Raw genomic sequence first — 24,486 nt, forward strand, 5'->3', positions numbered from 1 at the left:
AGAAGAAGAATGATAAAATGAATGTATATAAGTATACAATAATGAACTTTTTTTATGTACAAACGAAGATTTTTGAACGGTGATTGTATAAATTTATATTGAAAGATCGCAACTTTAAATAGAATCTTGGGACTCTAGATGAAAATTGGATAAATATCATAGATACATACACCAAAAACTTCTGAGTTAATAACAATAGATTGTTTCTTTACGGCAAGAAAAATATGTTTCAATCAAGATCATAGCTATTCTGCCATGGTCCATTTTTGAGAAGCTTCCTTACACCACAGCCTTCAACTAACCTCTTCGTCTTGATGTAGGAATTTTCTGTTTTAATACCATCCATCAACCAACCTTTTTCACGCCTCTCTCTTTTTTCCCACTTACCTGTAGCACATTTCTCATGATACAGTTAGTTTTCAGCCAGTGTCCCATCAATTTGTCTTTTAATAACATCTAAAATTGTTCTTTTCCTCCTTGCTGTTTCTAATGCCCCATTCATTTCCCTCAGCAAATTCTCTACTCCCAAATTTCGAAAGTCTTCAATTTCTTTCATGACTTTTGCGTGATATCCTTTTATTCTTGCATTATCACGTTATAAAAAAAAAGTGAATAATAGTAATAATGTTAGCGAAATCTTTGTTTTTGAAGTGTTCGTTGGTACAGTACTCGGCAATGAAAATGTTACAAAAAGTTGCTTATGTATTCAGAAACACACGTCTCAATCGACTACGTGCTCCTGGTGTTCAATCCAATTCGCCCTCCTCCTCCTCTTGTGTAAAGCAGTCTGTGACGTAATATACTCTTTCCATTCAGACGGAAAAAAACAGGAACCATGTTTACAAGCTTTATAGCTCTAAAACAGTCTCTTTCATTCGTTTGTTCTGAAATGGATTTTTAGAGACTGAATAAAAAAGTCACAAAATTTTCCCATTGCTTCTTAAACGCCTTTATTAACATTGTTTTCCTTCTTCAAAGATTGTATATTACATTAAGCTAGGAAGATGCTCCTTTTAAAATCAATGGAAATTGTCAACCACGGCAATAAGTTTTGTGCTTCCCAAAGTCTGTAATGCGGGCGCAGAGCTCTAAAAACTACTGACAGAAATGAGTGTTATTCAATGATTATTCCCCCCCCCCCCCTCCAATAATTGCAAGCAAATGTTCCAGGGCCGAACAGGAGGGTGTAATTCTCCCTCCCTTGAGTGTGGTAAACACACATTGTTTGATCAAATGTATAGTAAATCACTGATATAAAAAGTGAAACTTATGTCGGTGGAGATTCTGCCCCCCTTCCCCCCCCCCTCGAACAACTCTAAAATGACGCTGCTTTTAGCAACAAACCTATGGAGTTACGATAGTACATTGCTAGAGCGCGTACATTGGGTTTCAAGAGTTGAAGATTTGATACCAAGCCATGTGCGCTCATAGTGGACGAGGATCACATCAGGCAGTTGTCGAATTAAGGTGGAGAACTCTTTTTTTTTTTTGAGCATCAGATGATTACAAAGAGAGAGAAGGATCTTAAGATCTGGGGAATTAAGAATTTAAAAAATCTTCAGCTTCCGAGATGGGTTTCGAATCACGAACCTCTTAGCTATCGAACTATGACTTTATCCATCGAGAACTATACGCAGTCTTTGTATATATATAGGAGTGTATGAGGAGCACGGGCACTCCTGACCTTAATAACGAACATTGAACTTCCTGAGTTATAAGTAGATAATAATTAAGAAAATGGTATAAAATCGATAGTAACTTTTTAAAGTTTGAAATGAGCTAATGAAGACTATTAAAATTAAAACTAAGAATAGTATGTTCATTTTGTTGTTAAATAAAATTATTCGTATAACATATTCACTGACTGTTTCTCGCAACCATAAGTAGCGCCTGCATCTCTCAGAGCTATATTATCGGTTGAACCTTTAAGTGCATTTTGTTGTAATTGTTGAACGATCCACAAATGGAGATTCATTAATTTGACTCTAGTGCTTATAAAACAATAGCAAATTAAATTTTATCTTTGCATGTTTTTTGAGGCATATTGTAACAATATAACTTACATGATCTTGTGTCAAAAACTTTTTATTCCTGCTTGCGTGATTATTGAAGACATTTGTTGATTTTCTTGGACCAAGCACAAGTGGATATTTTTCATACTGGATTTAAGAACTTGTCAATCATCCAGGTTTTTTTTTTTTTTTTTTTTTTTTAATTTTTTAAAATATTGCAGAAATAACGACTAACGTTATTAATTTAATTGTAACTTTGTATTACGTTCATAGTACATGTTTGTGATGTTCTTGTTGAACAGTTTTCCAAAGATTATGATGTGATATTTGACTACTTCTTGCTTGCTTGACATCAAGAAAATGTTGACAGCAGTAATTGTTTCAATAAATGGTATTTTAAAAGTTCTAGAAAGTACGCGAAGAAATTGTACGATTTCTATTTTTGTAAGATTGTTTTATTTTTACGTTAGTTTGAAAACCTTGCAAATGTGGCTAAGAACTGATAAACAAACTTAACGGCTAATTTAGTCGTTCAAAGTTAACTTAATTCTTTTCTAAATCATTTCTCTTTGCGACAGGAATATAAGTTAGTAAATGTTGAGAAATATGACATTTCGATGCTAGAACTATTAAAACTATACTGACCCTAAAATACGATACTTTTGAAAGTCATTATATAACGAAGGTCATTCCAAAAGTGTTACCTTCTGTGTGTGGGTTTTGATGTATAATCTTCAAAGTGGATGTTGTTGGCGCTATAGTAAAGGTGAAACCGTCCTGTTTATATCCTGTTATTTTTGATGTCTTCCGACAGATAACAGCAATGCAACAGTCAACCAAAATGACGTTTGACGTAAAAGGAGCATACGGAAATGAGATGTATTATTGAGTTCCTGACTGCTAAACCTTGATTATCCAACATCGTGTCTAAAAGCCTATATTTCTTACACCTATATTACCTTCAGTCAGCTGTGCACACAGTTAGTTCCTTAATCGTAATCCACGGATTGCCATGGATGAGCTGCTTGAAGTGCTGCAGATTTTCAGAGGTTGAAGACGAGTAGGGACGCTTGGGGCGTGATTTGTCGTGCACATTCTTTTCACCACTTCTAAAACGCACTAGCCACCACCTTATTGTAATCATATCCACTATATCGCCTCCGTAGACCTTCAGCAAGCATTGATCACTGTCAAAGGGTGCAGTTTGTTGAGTAGCGAGGACCTCAATAACATTCATATGTTTCGTTCGCACCTCTAAGTCAGACGGCATTTTAATTGGTTGCTGCGCTGCTGCTGTCTGTCGAAAGAGAACGAAAATAACAGGATAATAGCAGGAAGGTTCCGCCTTTACTACAACGCCAACAATATTTGCCTCGGGTCTTGTATTTATGTACATTACTTTTGGAATGACCGTCAGGTTCCATATGTATATGTTCGAAGATATTGATTTGGTATATTTGTTTTTACGCAGAGTCAGTTGTAACTATATTGAGTTGCTCAATCACTGATACTGGGTCACCAATGATATCGTTGTCGACAGGAAAAGCTTACATGTTCTCTTCCGAACTTAGTACGTGGTAAGTATTATTAATTTTATCCTGTATCTTTATATCTAACACTTCCTGTTCAGAAATTCTATATTAACTATAATTATAGTTAGTAGTAATGGCAAAAATTCAATTCGTATGGACAGTTATATGTAGTATACCTGTAAATACCCCATGTGTTAGCGCAGGGAATATTTTATGTCATTTGCTCTTGCGTCCTTCATATATTGAATTGGTGCAAGTGAAAAATCTATTCGTGTTCAGTTTATCAAGGAGTCAGTCCTCTTGTACTATATATCGTTCCTGTGCGTCTAGTGGTTCAAAAAAGATATTTTTATAATCCATGCTCCTTTTTCCTCTTCGGTTTCAATCTGAAATCTATATAAGATTTACTCTGTGATACATGTATATTAAATTTCGTGCTGTTGTAGTAGTTCAAAAGAATTAATTGTAGTACATAATGACAGTAATTATCTTCAGAATGGAATATCGAGGGGAAAAATAGTATGATGAAACCGTTACTATACTAAAAAGAATCGCAGTCCACGAAGTAGTTTTTCTGTTATACTACTAACTACAGAGGCTGATTCGTTTCTATCCGAGCAAATTAATTTGTGAGATTACTTAAGATATTTCACTGCGCCATTATTGACCATGCACGATGTGATGGCCCCTGGTATTGACCATTGTATGACATTATTTTTACTGCAGCATTCTTTGTTGTAGCTGTACCCGAACTATGTTGTCCCACTCTTGCGTGTAGGTTTTTCAGAGGCCATTCACCTTGCGAACCCGAAATGATGAAAGGCGCCGTTTGGGAAACCGAAAAGTATAGCTGTCCATAGAACTAGCATCGATCCTATTAACTGAAATATTTTCGAACGGAATAGCATGAACACTAGTTGCAACTAGCGTGCGTTAGAAGGCCAGCGATGTGACCGTATGATTTAAAGCTTTGTCCTAGTGCAGTTACACATGATAGTCTCTCCATAAAATGCTAGTATTCGTCTGTATAAACTGGGGATAGGATAACAGCATTGATTTTGACACTTCACTTTTTTTTTTAATTTTTAATTTTTTGTTTTTACGGTCTTTGAGCTTCTTTCTGTGTAACGAAAGTCAATAACCACCATAAGACCTTTCGAGAAACTTTGCATTGACATTCAGAATTAAATCGGTCTTTTTCATGAACACTCTGCAGGTGATGGCCCAAATTTTTTCTACAGCCTCTTAGGGAGATTCATTCTTCATCCATGTATTGTGACACATTTTCCAGCGGTCACTAGCTAGGTACAGTCTTCTGCCTATGCTCTTTCTCTTTGTCCTGTTAACGCATGTACGCTGGCGTTGCGGACAGTATTCAGCCTCAATGTGTGATATATTGAACGATTCACTGTTGATTGAGTCACATAATCGTTTAGCCATAATACATGGTAATGGATTCTCACAGGCCACTATATCCCGGATCTTCTTTGGCACAGGTCTTGTGAGGTTTACCGAGACCTATTGTAGATGCAATTTCATTGATATGCATTGTGGAGAAGGCTGCAGTATATAACGTTTAGTTATAACAAACACGTTGGTCCAGCCAACTGCAGAGCCATTGCTCCAACATTTCTACTTTGCGGGAAATACTAAAATTTGCATGGAGAAGAGCCAAGACGTACTCTTCGCGAAAGGGCTTTTTTTTTTCAATGCTGTTTTTCCCTCTACAGCGCCTTCGCTCTGCTACACAACTGAGAGACTGATACACATGTATGTACAGTTTTGTCACTCAATGAAACTAAGTTTGATAGATGCTGTTATTTGCAAGTTATTCGGGTGGGATATGATCAGCCTCTGCAATTTTATGGCTTATGTAAACCACAAAACAGCTTCATTGGATCCTATCCTTTGCCAAACCAGATCCTACTTCATTTTATCCTCCAACCTTCTTGGTCAATTTAAAGGTCTCTTCCGAGTCTTTCCGACAAGACTCTAAGCAGTCCGGGGACAAGTAACGTGTTTCGCATATCGTAGACATCTCGACTTGACTTTATTTGATTTATGGTATTTGGTGACCTGTAAATCTTGCGAATTTCAGTGGTGTATTTTAGTGCCAAGTATTTTCCCCAGACTTCCCGTTTTCGAAAATTCTCAGTCTTCATTTTTCTCGTTCTCCTGGCCATTGACTAACTTTCATATCCATACAGTACAACGTGCTGATTTATGCTTGTATACATTTTTATTGTTAACTTCGCGATTTCCGTGATGCAATCGAGATTTATTTTTTTCATTTTTATGTAAAATACATACAAAGTTTGAAATGAGTTGACGGTGACAGAACGTCGTGTCAGCACTTGGAAATAAATAATTATTTTAAAAAGGGACCACGATATTCCAGTATTGTCGTTTTTGTAATATTTTTTCCCTCTCATTCATCTAAAAGAATAAATTGTGGCGTTTTCCCTTAGATACGTACGATATACTAATGAGGTAACGCATTCCGGAAAATGTGGTTTTCATTCCTAGCTTCATGTAGACTGGTATGAGAATCTTTACCCCTCCGCCACATCTTCGGAGATTAGTTTTAAAACTGTCTCCAAGTTATGATTTACCATAACGTTCAAAAGCTATAGTTTTCCAAAATATTTTTTTCTGTCAAAGCTAGATAAACTAAGGTACTGAAAATACCAGGTCTTATTCGCCTTAGCTGAACATGTTGGTTTCGTGAAAGCAAAAGAAATTCGTATCTATGCGTCAGAAACCTCTCATGTGATAAGTTTTATGCATGATAATGGCAACATTTTCCCTTCGTCTTTGAATTTGAAAAAGAATTCGATCAAAGTATCCTTTCCCAAGTGATAACTTGTTATCATGCGGAAGTACCTTTAGTGTGATGCAGTTTTCAAAGTTTTGATACCTGAAAAAGAAAAATATTTTTTATGTGAAGCGTTTGGCTAGTAAAGGCGAGCTCAACAAAGATTTGTTTCCTGAAAATGCATCTTCAACGGTCAAAATAATCGGTCATTTATTTTGAAATTGTATTCTCTAAGAGAAGAAAGAATGACTTTCACAAACTCTACATATAGGCACAAAAATTGACTGACACAGGACAGTATGGTAATTCACATCACAACTTTTGGTGTTGCCCAGCATCGTGAGTTGGTCAGACAAGTTACTTAAATTATTGATTTCCGTTTACATAGCAAGAAATAATGGCCCATGTAGCAGCTGCACTGATTACGCATTGCCAGATTGAACACGAGTCATCTGCGTAACTAGAGTTGTACAGGAGCTGTGAGCGTCAAAGAGTTTAGTCTTAAATCCTTAAAAGTCAGCAAAATATGGGTATAGAAAGTAAAAGGCACTTCAACTGTGCCCTTCAAATTCTTTGTGGTTATTATTTCAGAAACAGATTATTACCTTCTTCGGACCATACATGGAAACTAATAAAAGCATAAAATAATTTACCTAGGTGTTTAGAATTTATTTTATATCGAATGATCATCAGTGGACTTCCTGCGTACTTAGTTTATGTAGTTTTAGTGAATTCGAAGGCCGGGCTATTACATTTCTGATCTTCTAGTGCACTATAACTAGGAAAAAGGTTTTTAGAATAATTGGATTAGTAAATATTGATGAATTTCTTTAAATGAGAGTAATAATAACCACACTACATAGGTGCAGATACTAAGTATATAGAAAATTTATTGATATGCATTCGTTATACAAGAAAATGTAACTAAATTATTTCAGACTTCTATTAGTTTCTAGATGTAATGAAAACACTGCAGCAATCCATTGCTGAAGTAATAATCTTATATACAGATTTGAAGGGCACAGTTATTTTTCTTTTGTATGATAAAACATGGAGCTATTTGCGGTCAGTTACGTCTTGGATAGTTATGTAGAAACATCTATTACTTTTCGTTGTATATGCTTTTTTTTTTTTCAGTTGGTGAATATACTTGAAACCTATTATTATTTATATCTTAAAATATTTTTTAGGTTATTAATGGGGAATAGCAATGACCCTGTTCAGAAATCTTCGAGACACCAATCTTTTACAAAATCATTTGATTCAGGGAATGCTGCCTTACCTTTGAAAACACTACAGTCTCATATGAGAAGGTAGGTCAAGTGCTTAAATTATATTGTTCAATTTTCGATTTTCCCTCGTAATTGTTTTACATAATGCTTTATGTGCAAGGTGCGTATATTCGCTAGTTCGCTTCTGTGTTGGTCCCTTCTCTCCTGGGAAAACTGCTTTCCTTTCTGCCCAGAAGATCGTCCTTTGAGAATGAAAGTACATTGCAGTTTTCAAGTTAGTGTGGAAGTAAAATTAAATAGAATCTTGAATTAACGTTTATTTATGACGTTGTAATTAGGAATTTTTTACGTCAAGTTAGAAATTCGAATAAAATGTAATGAGTCTTTTATTTTTATTATTATTATTATTATTATTATTATTATTATTATTATTATTATTATTATTATTATTATTAATGTCTATGTATAATGTCTTGGTATTGTGTGAATAGGAATTAGTGCAAACAGGAAATAACACACAGAGTTCCAGTATTTAGTGCTTAATCAAAAAGTTGGCGTAATATTTAAGAAAGAGAAACTTAATATCGATGTTTGTGGTTCAATAATGATTTTTACGTTTCATTTCGTGAATCAATCACTATGGTTCAGTAATGATTTTTCTAATAATTTTAGATTTATGCAATAAGAGAAAGTTATTTTACTTCTTACGTTTGGAAATGGGTTATTAACTTCATTTTTGTAAATGTTGATAACAATTATTACCTGAGCAAAAGTCGTGTAAATTAATTAATTTAAACAATGCAAACGTGCAAATTCGAGCTTCATTAAACTTTGTTTGAATGTGTATTAATTTACATCGTATTTATATTGTATCTAAAATGTAAGCCATTATACACAAAAACATGTTTCTTTATAGTCCGGCAATGGGTGCCGCCCACTTGATCCAAGGATCCCCAGCAGGATTGTTGTCTACGTTAAGCTTCCTTGAACTACAGTTAGCTGCATGCGAAGTTCTCAGATCTTCTCAGGAATATCATTTCTGGCTTCTAGCATTTGTCAGATTTCTTGTTCAGGAAGGTAAGGAGTTTAAGGAATCATGCGAGTATTTTGAGTTAAATGTGGTTTATAAGTGTAGTTAAGGCAATAATTGGTTTTGTCTACTATTTACATGGACTTCAAAGTACACCTGAACTTAACTGAATGCAGTTGGGAGACGTTCAAGTTCACTTCATCTAAATCAGTTTCCTTTTTTTCTTTCACCATACTATCTCGCTTTCAAGAGGGCTAGACTATGAGACTACATCGTACTTATTTCCAATTTTTGTTTTTCTTTTTAGTTTCTGCTTTACTAAGAGAGTGATTTGAATCCTATTTAATATTTGATTAGTTTACAGTTGGTAGTGAAACATGGAACAAGTATAATTTAACAACTTAATTGGAAATAATTCTAGTTTAGATATTTTCTTGAAGATTATGAGGGTTTATTATTTCTCTTACTTAATCTCTTGCCTATAATGAAAAAATGAACTTTAAAGGTCGATAGCTCCACTACGATGAGGCCTACCGTAGTCGGGTCAAGACTTCACTTACGAACTAATATGTGCCCTATTCAAATGTCCATGTTTCAGAATCCTGCGGTACTTCCACAACAATATTTATAGAGGTAGTTGTGAGTACTTCAAATTATATGCCTGTAGCCAAACTCCCTGTATAAATATTGTTGCGCGAGTACCGTGGGATTCTGAAACATGTATTTTTGGATAGCGCACATATTAGTTCCCAAGTGAAGTCTTGACCCGACTACGGTAGGTCCCATAGTATTGGAGCTATGGATCTTTAAAGTTCCTTTTTTCATGTTTTCGGCAACCTATAACTCCGAAATGATGGATATCTGCAGCCAGGTTGGTCTATACTTTTTGTCTTAACCTTGGTGTCAGGAATCACCTCCCAAAACGTTGTTGGTGTTGTTTTGAAACACCCAGTATATGAAAAAAGCAGTGTTAAAAAAAAATACTGGACTGATGGGGTTAGAACCTCTTTTTCTTACTTTATGATTAATTATAGAGAGCTACTTTCTCTTTGCGACAAAGAAAACTACACTCAAAGTCTCTGTTCGCTCCAAAATTATGATATAGTTAAGTGGGAAGTTTTGTTAAGACACGCAAAATTACATTAATTGGCTATACTGAAGTAAAGTAAGTAGATCTTTACAGGTATGGTAATATCATGCTTTGAAGAATAATCCATAAATATGAGTTCAATAGAAAGAACTGTTTAATATGTAATTTACAGGTATTCATTAATGTAAACTTCGCATTTGTGGTAGATGTAGGCTATACAACTTCGTTTCTAAAATTGTGCTGTTTTTATTCATTGGTCGCGCTTTTTGTGTTCATTTACTTTGTTCGAGGAATTAGTGATCAGACGCGGAAACGAAGAGTGACCAACTGAGAGGCAGGCATATCCTATTTCCATTTGGATATTTCCTAAGTAGATGGCGAAACTGATAGTACTTTTGCACATAACAATTGGCATGTCGGTGTTGTAGGTTACTGCGTTCTGGCTACTCCTAGACTAGACGATAACACACGATACAGAAATAACATTAAAGTTCTGCTATCACATAGATAAAGCAGAAGATTGATCCTGATTAGATGTTTAAAGAATCAGTTCTCGTGGTTGTAAAATCAGAAACAGTTGTAGTAACTGTATATCCAAAAACTAGGAATATAAATTATATTTCGTCTTTGAAATAAGATAATTTAGATATGTTGTGTCTATAGGGCAGAAATATACGAAAAAACAGGGCGTAATAACTTGAAACGAGTTGCTTAAGCAACTTAATTATCAGCCGCAAAATTTCCAGTTATCAGGTTTATTTTATTTTGATGATAGACATTTGGTCTGTACTTTGTTTGCTAAATGCCAAATACAACCAAATTTTGAGCCTTATAATTATCCTTCTGCCACAATATGACTTCCACATTAAAGCATATATGTTCCTCTATGTTGAGGGTAAATTTGAGTTCCTGGTGAAGTATTTGAGACATCTCTAATTTGATGCATATATATATATAGTTTGAATTCAATTAGTAGACCTTATTAACATGTATTGTATGTAAATTTACTTTAATCAGAATTTCTTATGCTAAAGGTATAGAATCGAAGTTACGCCAGGTGTGTGATGACCTGTTGGGACCAACGCACAGTCGAGCAAGCCTGAGCCACCATTGGGAGAGTCACTTTTTGGTAAGAGTATTTGATTTTTTTTTTTTTACCGTGTTGTCAGTTGGATTTATACAGCAGTACTACGGTGATCAAGTAGAGTGGCAAGTCGATATTTGCTTCCTGGAATCAAATCAACAAATTCAATGGCTTAAAAAATGTAAAACTCCATGACATACGCTTGTTCAGAGAAGGTCATACCCAACACGTTGTACTATCAATTAAATTACAGTAAAAAATTGTATCAAGTATGGTAAAGAGAAGTTACTTGGTAAGCATTAAAACGGTCGCGATTGGCTGTATAATTGAAAACAAAGGGTTTAGTGACGAAATGTTGTTCAGATATATATTCCAATATAATCTATAGTATTCTGTATGAAGTTCGATATTTTATTGCTTGTTTAGTTCTAAAGGCATACATAAGTTACTTAACACTGTAATTTTCGTCTGAAGTTCAGAGTTTTGGGAATATAATATGGGAAGCCTGGTGGTATGTAAATTGAAGGTTACATTTTGACATCCGTCTTATGAGGAAAAATCAAACAAAATTTCAAGATGCTTAGCTCAGACAATGTGAACATAAAGATGTCGATTATGGAACAAGTATACTTGCAGTTTGCTTGATCACATTTGGCATCTGTTCTTTCAAGTTTGGTGTCTGCTCTTTTGATAATAATAAAAAAGTACGGTTAAATCTTTAATGTTTAAGAATTTTTTTTAAAGCGCTTGTTATGAATTATGTGACAAACTGATGCTTCATACCAAGCTGTGTAATATTGAACTGATATTTAAATCGAGGTTGAGAATTTAGATGTATGTATTTTTGTGTTTTGGATTATGTTTAAGCTTCAAACATAAAAAAGGTAAGTCATAAGTCACGTTCATCGTTTGTTATGTATATCACGTTATTGTATCAATTCAAGCCGTCGAAGGTACTCCTAGAAGTGCCTAAAAAGTTTTGCAGTGCTGCATTCCGTGTATTGTTAGACAGCCGCAAAGATGCAACTAAATTTAATTCGTAACTTTTGCTTTACGAGTTCAAACTAGACCATGTCGTTGCGAAACGCGGAAGCGTTACATTTATTGTGCGAAGTAAGGAAGGACAGTTGATCAAATCAGATGGTTTCAGCTTGCTTTGATGCAAGGTCCTCGCCGATCAACCAAAATTTTGTAGGCTGAAAAACATGGATTCCGAGATCGTGCCTCCAAGCCATAGAGGCAAATACGACGACTAACTGTCAGAGATTATCAGGCGAGCTCTATATTTCGTAGCTTAGTGTAGTTCGCCGAAAACCCACGTGATCTGCGTTTCCTGAAGATAATAATAACGTGCGACGAAAAATCTGAGCTTCCGCCAACTGCGCTTTGTGGTGTACGAAAACTGTGTGCGTGGGTTTTCTCGGGATTCTCCCGTTTCGTCTTACTTTCGTCATTTTCTGATCCCACCATTATCATCCATCTTGTCATTACCGTCTTTCTTAGCCTGTGTGTGGGACCCGAAATTCTGACGTACATCATAGTACGTTCCGGACGACCTTACCGTTAATACCAACCTGTACTCCGAATAGTTAAGGCTGATACTCTGAATTGGTGAACAGAAGGCTGAGAGAATTAAGCTGATGCTATACCCAGTACAGTCCGGACCTCGGTCCCCTCCGGATTATTACTTGTTCCGATCTATGGCTCACTTTCTTCGTTTGCGATGCTTCATCAAACAAGAGGGGGTGCAGGAGTTCTTAACTTCCAAGGACAAGAACTGATATCGAGCTGAGAGGAAGAACTGGTCAAAAGGTGGTTTCAGGCCGCGTTACACGATGGTCTCGGAGTGCTAGGCAACTTCTTTATAACTTTAAGTTATATATATAAGTTTAAAGCAAGTAAGTGATTGAAATGTTGCGAAACTTTTGATTCATCCTTATAATTTTATAGAAAATTTGTTTTTATAGAAAAAAAATAGTCAATTCTTGCATTTCAATATTATTTATCAGGGTGGATTGATTTAAATCAGTCTGATTTAAATCACGATTTTAATCAAGATTTAAATCACTTGATTTTTTTAATAAAAATCGTTGATTTAAATCAAATTCCGAAATGAATTAATTTAAAGTGAAAGTAAATAAAATCCCGTTTCTCTTCTGTTATTTCGATTATGGAAGATAATGATCATAATACAATGAGACTCAAATGTATGTAAGCACAGTATGAAAACGAGTATCATGTAGGGAACGATTAGGGAAAATCCCGTTTGAACGGGTTACGGGTGAACCCTGCTTTCTTCTCTTTGCAACACAGGGTTTTAAAATTTCTATTCCAGCGGGGAAATCACCATGTACATTTAAGATGAAAACTCTTTTGTGTCCACGTCTATTTGTTTGTTCCCAGATAATAGGGGCGTATTTAGAGGGGTCCGATCCCCTCTCCGAAACAAAACAAAACAAACAAACTTTAAAATTTGGGGCGAAATTTATGTACTAAATACACAGAAGTTCCTCGGGATGGTAATACGACAAGTTTTGGATGCGTTAAAATATCGAATAATACTTTTGATAAAGTGGATACTTGACCCCATTGCAGAACATGCCACGATCTGCGATGTGATCGCAGAAAATTTGCCGCGCCTGTGCAGGAAAAATTGTCAGAGGAAATAAAATAGCCAACAGAAAAGTATAAAAACGTGCCTGCTATGTATAGATGTCTTAAATGCACGGACAACTCGCACTTGAACTGTTTTTCACGTTACATAAAGCATATTTTTAACAATCACAAGTGTTTCTTCTTCTCGAACTGATCATCTTGATTTTTTATTTTGGAATTCGTGTTATTATTCAGTTCAAAATATCTTATCGTCGCGAATTGTGTCGAGGAATTTGAAGCTTTAAAATATATAAAACGATAATTATGCCTGTTGTGCTGTATGGTTGTGAAACATGGTCGCTTACGCTGAGGGAAGAACGCAGACTGAAAGTAATTGAGAATAAAATCCTGAAACGAATATTCGGAACCACAAGGAACGGAAATGAGGAATGGCGAAAACTTCATGATGAGGAACTGCATAATTTATACCATTCACCAAATATTGTTAGGGTCATCAAATCTTGGAGGCTCAGGTGGGCAGGACATGTAGCGAGAATGGAAGAAAGTAGGAACGCTTTCAAAGTTTTAACTGGAAGTCCGGTTGGACCATTAGGAAGGACTAGGCGCAGATGTGAGGACAACATTAAGTTGCATCTCGCAGAAATAGGAATACAAAGTAAAAACTGGATCCAGTTGACTAAGGATAGAAGTTAGTGGACAGCTTTTGTGAACATGGCATTGAACCTCCGGGTTCCATAGGTCATAGAGTGAGTTAGTTAATTTTAGGCGAAATTTACGTACTTTATATGTATTTCGTGCCGCTAGCTAGTTCCAATTGTTTAAAAATATGCCCCTGCCAAATATCAGTAACTTTCGTGAAACGGAAAGTGTCATGTTGATATACATTGCTGTACTTTTTCCTTAATGCTTAAGAAACATTGTTTGGGATTGAAATAGGTTAACGATTGGGAATTAATTCAAAATTAAAACCCAATACTTTCACTTAAATGACATAATTAACATTTAATACTAATTCCTAATGTTTTTTTCTTCAGTTCGCGACTTGTATTACACAAAAAAAGATTTGATTTAAATCAAAAAAATCGATTTAAATCAAAAAAATCAACAAAAATGATTTTTTTGAAAAAAATCATGATTTTTTTCCACCCTGTTATTTATATATACACACCACTCAAGATATTAAAGCTGTAACAGCAATATGAGCACTAAAGAAAATATGAAGTTCTCAAGTATATTGTGTCCATAAGGCTATAAGCTGGGGTTTAAAAACTACGTATTTCTATAGGGGCCGCGGTGGCTCAGTGGTAGAGCGTTCACCTCTCGTTCATGGGGTCCTTGGTTCGATCCCAGCTCGCGCCAAGTTTACTTTGTGGTGGACAAACACTGTGTGCATGGGATTACTTGGTGTTCTACACTTTCTTCATTCCACCATTTCATTCATTTCTCATCATCACCGTCTACTTTAGCCTAGCCGCCATAACCGTGGGACGTAAAACAAAGATTTCATTTTTACGTATTTCTATAACAACATTTCATACACTATACGTTGTGAATAATGAACAAACTTTTACTAACTTGTGTAATATAGTTTGATGTGGACTCCGTTTGTTACTCTACACACATCTAACCAATACTCTAGCTTTTGCCACACATAACGTAGTGTACTGGTGTAACAAAATACACAGCTTTTGTAATTATCAGTTTCAGATGTTCATTGTGATTAACACTGTTGACACATTGCTTGGCGTATCCTGGCGGGAGCTCATGTGGTCCGGATTCCACGTTAATCAGTAGGTCCACGTCTCATATAGCCTCGCTGCTGAACGGGACGTTAAACGCAAAATCAACTCAACATTGCTTGGCGTAGCCCCAGAATGAAAACACTAAAGGCATGAGGTCTGGAGAGCATAGTAGCCATACCATCCATATACCTCTTCCTATTTGCTGCTGTAGAAATGTATCCAGAAATTCACCAGAAGTGGCACAGTAGTGTAGAGAAGCACAATTGTGTTGAAGGACTACTTCTTCATCTCCCTATTCAAATTGTGACACCGTGTACAGATGCAGAATGTCAAAGTAGTTGCCGGACGTCAGTGTTTTCGGGAAATAAAAATGAGTATGTGGCTCCATAGTGTTCCAGAGCACATCATAAGTTCATTTTAGGACCTTCACGTTCATGCAACCTGTAGCCCACATTCCCAAATTATGCTGAACACTACCACATATGAAATATAGGCTCGTCACTGTACACTATTGAAATGTAGCGTCATCACTATACAATCTTCAGAGAAATTGTTCATCATTGTCCATCTTACCAACTTCAGTACAACAAAAGTATCAGTGTCACATGTACGCCACGTGAAGGAGTTTGGTTTATATGACGTAATATTTTCCAAATTAATATGATGAATTCTTATTTGCTTCCCTTGAACCAAATCGAATTTTAGTTGTGATTTCTCCTGGCCTCTTCAAGTCTAGTTAAATGTTCGCTGTTTTTTCAAACTCAATTTGGATTATATGTAAATATAATATTACATAAAATTAAATTTGATTATTATCAAAATGATACATTACATAATTTACTTCTTTACTAAGTAAGGGGCCTTAAAATAGATTTAAAGAAATCAGAAGACAAACCAACTCTAAAATTCCAGTTCATTTCGAAGAAAGCAAAAATAATTTGTTATGTAAATCAGTGTGTCAAAAATCAAATATAACAGCTATTTGGATACCGTTAATTCATCTATTCATCTAATGCTTTTTTCTTTTTTTAATAATTGGAATTAGTAAAATGTCTTCCAAAATTTGGAAAGGCGTGGCAGTCAAGTGTTGAATAACTTAAAAGTTTGTTTTAGGTGAAAGTTTCTTAAGTTGTGTTCATGTAAATATGTAGGGTGATTTGGGAAATGATTCCTCTCATGAAAACATGAAAAAAGTATACACCAAACTGGGTACACAAATTCATTATTTTAAAGCTCTAGTTTGCAGAAAACTACAATCATAACTCGAGAGCATTATGTCGGATCATGGTCGAGTGAAAAGCCAGAGTGATTATTTTATTTTGAGCTTAGATTCTGTTAAGACATCAATGGATGTGGCGCAGGGTCGGCAACGGCAACTGTGTTTGCCTCGGAGGATAGAGTCCTCTATAAACTAAAAATAATAGGTCAGAAGCTGAGAATGCTCTCGCTCCCCGCTAGTCTAATGATTAGCATCTGTGTTAGTGTACCATGGTCCAGGGTTTGATTCTTGGCAGAGCACAAAAATTTGAATTTCACAGTAATTCACTTTCATTAGTCATCCTTTTCCTTTAGCCTAAAGGGCATAATCGTTTGACGTTGAACTAGAATAAACTGGTACATTAATGAAATCTAGTCTTAAAATAATCACTATGTTATATTATGTGACTTTCAATAGACATTTCGTTCTCTAGTTATGGCCCTTTTCATACAATGAACCTTAACTCCAAAATGATCGATTTATGCACCCATATGCTCTGCGGGTGAGGATTCATTTCTTAAAGTGTTTTTGTTATTTTTTTTTCAAATACTCTGCATATATGTATATACTGAACTATACGACAAACAGTAAGAGGTGAATCGTCACATCAAAATAAGGGGGAAAAAAGTCCATATGAACCTGTGGAAAAAAGTGCATAGTGTCAAAGACTGTCCAAAATCATGGAGAAGCTAAATTTCAACACGCGCTATTTTGAATTTGAGAAACCATGGACCGGTGATCGATATTAGCTTAAAGGAAGTCATAGATAAGCAGCCCAAAACCGCATATTTCATCAGTGTGGAATAGATGTGCAAGGAATTCCGTACAGGGTATAACTCTCAGATATGGTCTTAACAGAATTTTCAGATATGTTCTTGATTTCAAGGTGAGTCCAAAGTAGGCAAAAGAATCCCTTTCACACCAATTGCACATTGATTAAATATGCATTTCTGGATTGCGTATGTATAATATTCTTTACGCTGATATGGACCACCACTCCACAGTTTGCCGAATTCTAAATAGCGCGTGTTGAAAGGGCCTTTCCTAGTAAGATAGTGAAGTCGGCTCATGATCCGAATTGAGTAGTTATTGACCCAAAATGTTAGATTCGACCTAAAACAGGGTGTCTATCGGTCACGAAAATCACGAGTCTTGAAAAAGTCACGAAATCAGAAAACGGTCATGAAAGTCAAGAAAAAGTCACGAAATTTTAGCTTTCAGGTCACGATTTTTTTTAATCTGTACAAATATAAGTACAGACTGGAAAATTGTGTTCTATAAAACGTTAGCACGCTTTTATCGCATGCATGAAAATTCGGCCTAATTCGCACCCAAATTCGATCTGGAGAATGTTACGAAATTTTACGATTTGGTAAAGAAAAGGTCACGGAAAAGTCACGAAATTTCATTTTGGAGTTTTAGTAGACACCCTGTAAAACCACCCCCAAAAATTGTTTCGACGCCCTATCCCCACGCCTTACCGAATTATCGTATCATACATGCTCAAACTTTAGTATTTCTTAATTCTAGTGGTCCAAATAATTTGAAAGTTTCACAGATTGTAGACACTATGTAGGTATAAGTGTGAAATTAAAAAAAAAAAAATCGATGCGTATTTTGTTCTTTTTGCGTGTTGAAAATTTCAAAAAATCGTAGAAAAAATTTTGATGAGGGGATACACGTCTCTGATTTTTTTTTTTTTTTTTTTTTTTTGTTTGTTAAAAATGTAATATCCTTAGGTACAATATATCTTATTTTTCAGGATCTAAAAATGATGGCAACATTGTAATATATATATATATATATATATATATATATATATATATATATATATATATATATGTTTTTTTTTTAATCTTTTAGGACCCTCAAGGTTTGCCACAGTTCACGATTTTCCTTTGTTTTTCATCACTGATTTATTTAAAAGAGTCTCTAAAGTTGAAAATATTCCAATCAACGAAGACAGCGACGAAGATTGAATGAATTATCGCAAATTGTATGGTGTTCGGTTTTTGATTTGTTCTCATTATCAGACAGAATTTATGTGTACGTTATTGGTTTGTATGTTAAAGAAATTAATATGTGTAGTAAATAAGTTTACTGAAACGTGTATATGTAAAGTGAAAACACATTGATATAACTATAATCCAAATATCGTTTTCTCTTATTTTTCTCTTAAATTAAATGTGCTTTTGTTTTTGTTTTTTCAACTAAACTTTATTTTTGTACAATCCGCGGCAAAAAACCTGCAACATGAGCATATAAGTTTATTGTGAAATGACGAAGTCTTTTGCTCCAAAATAAGTGTGCACGGGAGGAGGCCGAGGTTTATCCTGGCGTGATTCGTTCCACTTAGACGTTATGTTCATTCCTTGTGCTGTTAGGCGTAGTTTCACAATAAACTTACATCCTCATGTTGCAGGTTTTTTGCCGCGGATTGTACATTAAAGCTTTAAGTTCATGATTCTTGAAGTTATAAGATTCAATTGCATCCAAAGTTACGAATTGGAAAACATAATTGCAATTGTATATAAAATAGTTATCAATTGATCTTTTGTTAAAGTGACATTATAATAATAATACAGCACCGTCTCCCTCAAAAATTTTGAATGAGGAACTTCGCTGATTTTTTGTTGAAAATGTTATCTTAGGTGCAACATAATAATTTTTCAGGGTCTGAAAGTGATGCTAACATTGTCAAAAAATTAAAACTGAAACAGGGTGTCTACTAAAATTCCAGAATGAAATCTCGTGACTTTTTCGTGGCCTTTTCTTTCCCAAACCATAAAATTTAGTAACATTCCCAAGAACAAATTTGGGTGCGAATGTGGACAAATTTTCATGCATGTGACAGAAGTGTGCTTTGCTTGCGATTTGGTAGCGTCCAAAGCCGACGATTTTTTTTTTTTTTTTTTTTTTTGATGTTTTATAGAACAAAATTTTCCAGTCTATACTTATATTTGTACAGATAAAAAAAAATCGTGACCTAAAAGCTGAATTTCGTGACTTTTTCTTGACTTTCATGACCGTTTTCTGATTTCGTTACTTTTTCTTGACTTTCGTGACCGATAGACACCCTGTGAAAGAAACTTTTATTTACTTTTTTTTTTCTTTTGACATTTTAAGACCCTCAATGTCAAAACTTTGAATCCAACTTAATATTTAAAAAGAGTACTTTGAAATGCTCCTTGTAGCATATTTTTGGGTACCGAATCTCGTTTTGGAATTTTCGCCCAAGTTTGCCTATTATTTATTATAATGTTTCTTTAACAAAAGATCAGTCTGAAATCTGTTTTATACACAATTCTATTTCTCCAATTCGCAATTTTGGATGCAATTAAATCTTATAACTTCAAGAATCACGAACTTGAAACTTTATTGTACAAAAATATAGTTTGAGAGTTGAAAAACAAAAACAAAAGCACATTTAAGAGAAAAATGAGAGAAAACGATATTTGGATATATATATACTCTTACTACATATATTAACTTATTTTAACATACGAAGCAATAAGGTACACATAAATATTCTCTGATAATAAGAACAAATGCAAAACCAAACACCATGTAATTTGCAATAATTCATTCAATCTTCGTCGCTGTCTTCGTTGACTGGAATATTTTCAACTTTATTTAATAGAGCTGGTTTTAATAAATTATTGACGAGGAAAATCGTGAACTCTGACAGAGAAACGTTCAAAGTTTTGACCATAAGGGTCTTAAAAATGGTTAAAAAACTGAAAAAAGTTTTTTTTTAGTTTTTTTTTGACAAAAATATATGTTGTACCTAAAGGTATTACAATATTTTTAATAAAAAAATCAGACGTGTCCCCTCAAAATTTTTTTCTACGATTTTTTGAAATTTTCAACAGGCAAAAAAATGCGCATCGATTTTTTTGAAAAAAAAATCACACACCTACATTGTGTCTACAATCTGTAAAACTTTCAAATTATTGGACCATCCCTACCAGAATAATAATAATAATAATAATAATAATAATAATAATAATAATAATAATAATAATAATAATTAAAGTTCGAGCATGTATGATATGATAATTCGGTAAGGGGTGGGGATACAGGGTTGAAACTTTTTTGGGGTGGTTTTTAGGTCGAAACTAACATTTTGGGTCAATAACGACCCAATTTGGATCAAGGGCCAATTTCACTGTCTTACTAGGAAAGGTCTTTTTAACTTTTTCACGATTTTGCACATCTCTAACTCTGAAATTATGCACATTTCCTCACAGGTCCATATAAACTTTTTGTCCTAATTTGATGTGAGAACTACCTCTTACAGTTTGTATAGTTCATTAACATCCTGTGAATATATACATGTATTATTTATAAACTTTATAATTTATTTCAGGACTTGTCGAAGCATGATCTTCTGAAGGAAGTTCTAGTTATTATAGGTTCAAATCTTCGCTTACAGAGACTGTACACAGAATACAGTGATCAAATGAGTATGCTTAAGCTAAATGAATGTACTCTGGAAAAGAAAACGGTGCCACCAATTCCGGTGAAAAACCGAAATAAATCTACTGAATTACTTCGCAGTATAAAGCGAACGTCAGATATGAAGAATGGTGGTGAGAAAAAGGTGAAATTTGAAAAACCAGTCAAAAACTTTAAAACAGACCCTCCCCCGGAAGTTGAAGTGAAAGAGAAGACTGGTGTCGTAGACTTGATTAATAATAAACCAAAGGAAGCCGAAGTAGCTGAAAAACAAAATGGTGATAAAGTACCCGATATAGCTAAAAATGAAACCAAACCAGTGGAACTACAGAATGGAGATGCTACAAGTAGTAGTAATAACGAGAAATGTACCTGAACTTGTTCTAAACTGTGAATCCATTTTATTAAGTGAACTTTGTGTGTGATTAAGGAGCTGTGTACGTCTCGGAGCATTTCCAGTACCAATATGTTTCGGGATATTTTAATGTGCTTGTGTATACTGTACGTATAAGTGTGATATATATATATATATATATATATATACATACTGTGTTCATAATTTTCACTGAAACAGAAGTAAGAACTTTGAATGCTCTCTTCGTATGAGAATAGCCGAGAAGAGATTATAGTGTTTCATTTTTCGTATTTTTTTAAAGTATTTCTTCTGTGTTACCCGTACATTTAAATTTGTATAGCACAATTGTACAGAATTCATCCACAGTGCTTTTTTTTTTACCTTTTTAAAAAACTTTTTATCCATATTTTAATGAACTATCTAATTGGTTTATGCAAATATAGTTATCATACAGAAACTGAATAATATGTATGTAGTTCGTGTGTGCGTGAATGTATCGTTATATAATGATACGAAGAATTGTGCTGTATGACTTGTTCTAGGTAGCTTTGCATATTTGTGAAACCAATACATAAATTGATATTAATTATAATATACAAAGATAACGTAACAGAAGAAAAATCAACTCTAAATAAATTAAAAGATTCTATACTATATACTTATTATTTTCGAACTAATTCTTAACAGATGTTCTTTGATACAATACCTAATCTAGCTGGATAGTTACGGCCTTCCTAAACAAATAATTTTATAGTTTCACAGTGAATTCAGCCCCCTCTTTGCATATTTTCGATTTTGTTCCGTAAATTTTATACTGCAGTGTATAATCCTGGACCTTATAAGCAGTATTGTTGATTTGTCGAAGTATTGAATTTGATTTTTCCTAAGTCTCTAAATGAAATTTCTTAAAAGGGAGCGAATGGAGCGATTGTTAGAGATACGTATTGGAATACAAATAATGGAAAACGTGATACTTTAACATGTTTTCGTGTATTATTTTATTGGTCCTTATATAAGGTACAAAAGAAAATTATAAGAAAAAAAAGGGAGCTTACAAAACGTGTTAAATTTATAATACGTTATTCTTAAAATTAATATAAGTCAATCTTCAAATGATCGCACGACTTTGGACCCGCACCTATTATTGAAATGAGCGTAGGGAAGCTTATACCATTCGACTTGATCGTCATTTGTGTGTGCGTCTATCCCATGATAACTCTCGAAAACTTATCCGATTTTAATCAAACTAGGTATATACCTACTTCCTTTGAGTTGCAGAAATAATTCTGTTGCTTAAGGTTGCAATCCATCAAAAATAAACGAGTAAAATCCACTCCTATGTTGTAAGTTTCAACATATACTTGCAAGAGAATTTTCCAATATAAGTGGCATAAATCTTATCCAGTTTTCAAGTAACTTGGTATATGCCTTCCTTGGACTCGCAGATATAACCCTTTATTTTGGTGTTGCAGTCCATCAAGAAGATAAGATAAATTTCACCCTGATGTTGTAAGCTTGAACATACATATATATAAGAGAATTTTCTAATATAAGATAAAAACAAAATAAAAAAAAAATCTATTACGACAAAAACTGTGTATAATTTCTTTATGAATAATGTAGTTGTTAGCTGAATAATGCATTTTCGATGTCTCGTTCATCATGTATTTGTGTTGCTAAGAGCCAAATGGAAAATTATAGTGCGGTGAAAGATTAACAGTTGCAAGGGGATTTTATTCTCGAGATAAAGGAAGGAAGAAACGCAATCAAAAGCTTTGATCGCAGTGACTGATTTGAAAATTTGAAATAAGTGTAAAATGCGTATCCAGAATCCAGATAACGTTACTCACTTGTTTATTTTTCTTTCGTATCATTTTTCCTTTAAAAAAAAAAATGTAGTTACACATAAATGTATATTATTTCGGGGATTAAAATTCATTTTGGGTTTCCATTTTACGATATAATATGCATTTATTGAGGTGTTCAACTGACTCCCACTCTTTGAAGTCAGTCAAATATGAAGGCTCACTTAACCTCCCCACCATCATTAAAAAAAGTCTATAATGACTTCCGTAAAAAATCGATTTTGGTCGAATATTGTTTCAGGATTTCCAATCGACTCAAGTGCTTGAAATTGAAATGGGTTAATAATAAGAGAGTACATATCCTCGATTTTATATTACATTTTTCAACGAAAATTTATTTAAAAAGAAAAGTCAGATTCTTATAGAACTGTGTGTTTTGTTGGCGATTAAAGACTTCTCTATGATTGGAGTTGAAATTAGAAGGAAGAGAGAATATCTCTCGTCTCAATAATGCACAACCTTATTAGTTACAGGTAGTATGGACATAATACTTTTAAAATACGAATAGTACGAACGGGGTAATGCTTTGTGCATCGTTGTAAATTTCTTACGATCTTGTAAATCTTTATGAGAGAGAGATTTTCGTTAGGGTAACGTGACTTCACCTATTTGTGATTATTTCTGTGTATAAGCCTGTGCAGTAAAGTGGATTGAAAACGTGAAAGTTGCTGCACACTTGAAATACATGAAACATTTTGAACACGAATGTTTCAGATCAAAATGTTTTTCCATTCGTTTCATTTACACAGTTTCTCGTCCCTCCTCATACATGCAGTTTTTGTCAGTAACTTTGGAACTTCAGAAATTGAACAATTTAAGTGGCTTGGCGTAGATAGAACGTAATTAACTTCTAAAACAACGGACAGGTTCTTTATCCAGGTGCAAAAATCTTAATTTGTTTATTAGAATCTCGAATTTATGTGAACTTTCCGCTTTTGTTACAGTGGGTTATTATACTAAATTTGCAATAGTCAGATTTTTGTTTTTCGCCCCGTACCGATTTGTCTTGTATTATGACAAATTTGTTTGTATATGTGTATATATACAAACACTTTTAATAGTAGAAACACTTTTTGTACTACGACGAAGTTATGCCATCTTTTACAGGAAAAAAAAAAAACCTCGGCAGGAATAGGCCTATACTGTATAAGTCCGGAATTGTGATTAATGGAATTTAAATCCATTCTCAATAACACAGCTTTCGGCTCAGGTAGGGGCGATGACGATGGGAATTGACGTCGAATCCGATTTTCTGAAATAGCTCAGAGATGTTTGGTAATGTTGAGGACTGGCTATTGGATAGGGAGACAAGTACATAAGAACATAAGAAACGTATTGGTTGAAAAGAATAATTGAGTTAGAAGTCAGTTTATTTTGTGACTATGTTTTTTATTGTG

General features: G+C 34.3%; 1 protein-coding gene across 1 annotated transcript in view; it reads left to right on the forward strand.

Moving 5' to 3' along the window:
* Nucleotides 1-21,880, forward strand: part of Hira (histone cell cycle regulator-like protein) — a 76,429-nt gene extending 54,549 nt beyond the window's left edge. The window contains exons 14-18 of the mRNA XM_081768682.1: nucleotides 3,484-3,589; nucleotides 7,550-7,672; nucleotides 8,508-8,668; nucleotides 10,746-10,840; nucleotides 20,781-21,880. Of these exons, the coding sequence (XP_081624808.1) occupies nucleotides 3,484-3,589; nucleotides 7,550-7,672; nucleotides 8,508-8,668; nucleotides 10,746-10,840; nucleotides 20,781-21,245 (950 nt within the window). The 3' untranslated portion in view covers nucleotides 21,246-21,880. The remainder of the gene's footprint in view (nucleotides 1-3,483; nucleotides 3,590-7,549; nucleotides 7,673-8,507; nucleotides 8,669-10,745; nucleotides 10,841-20,780) is intronic.
* The last annotated feature ends 2,606 nt before the right edge of the window (nucleotides 21,881-24,486 follow it).

This window comes from Thermobia domestica, chromosome 8, assembly GCF_964235325.1.
Source record: "Thermobia domestica chromosome 8, izTheDome1.hap1.1, whole genome shotgun sequence".
Taxonomy (NCBI): Eukaryota; Metazoa; Arthropoda; class Insecta; order Zygentoma; family Lepismatidae; genus Thermobia; species Thermobia domestica.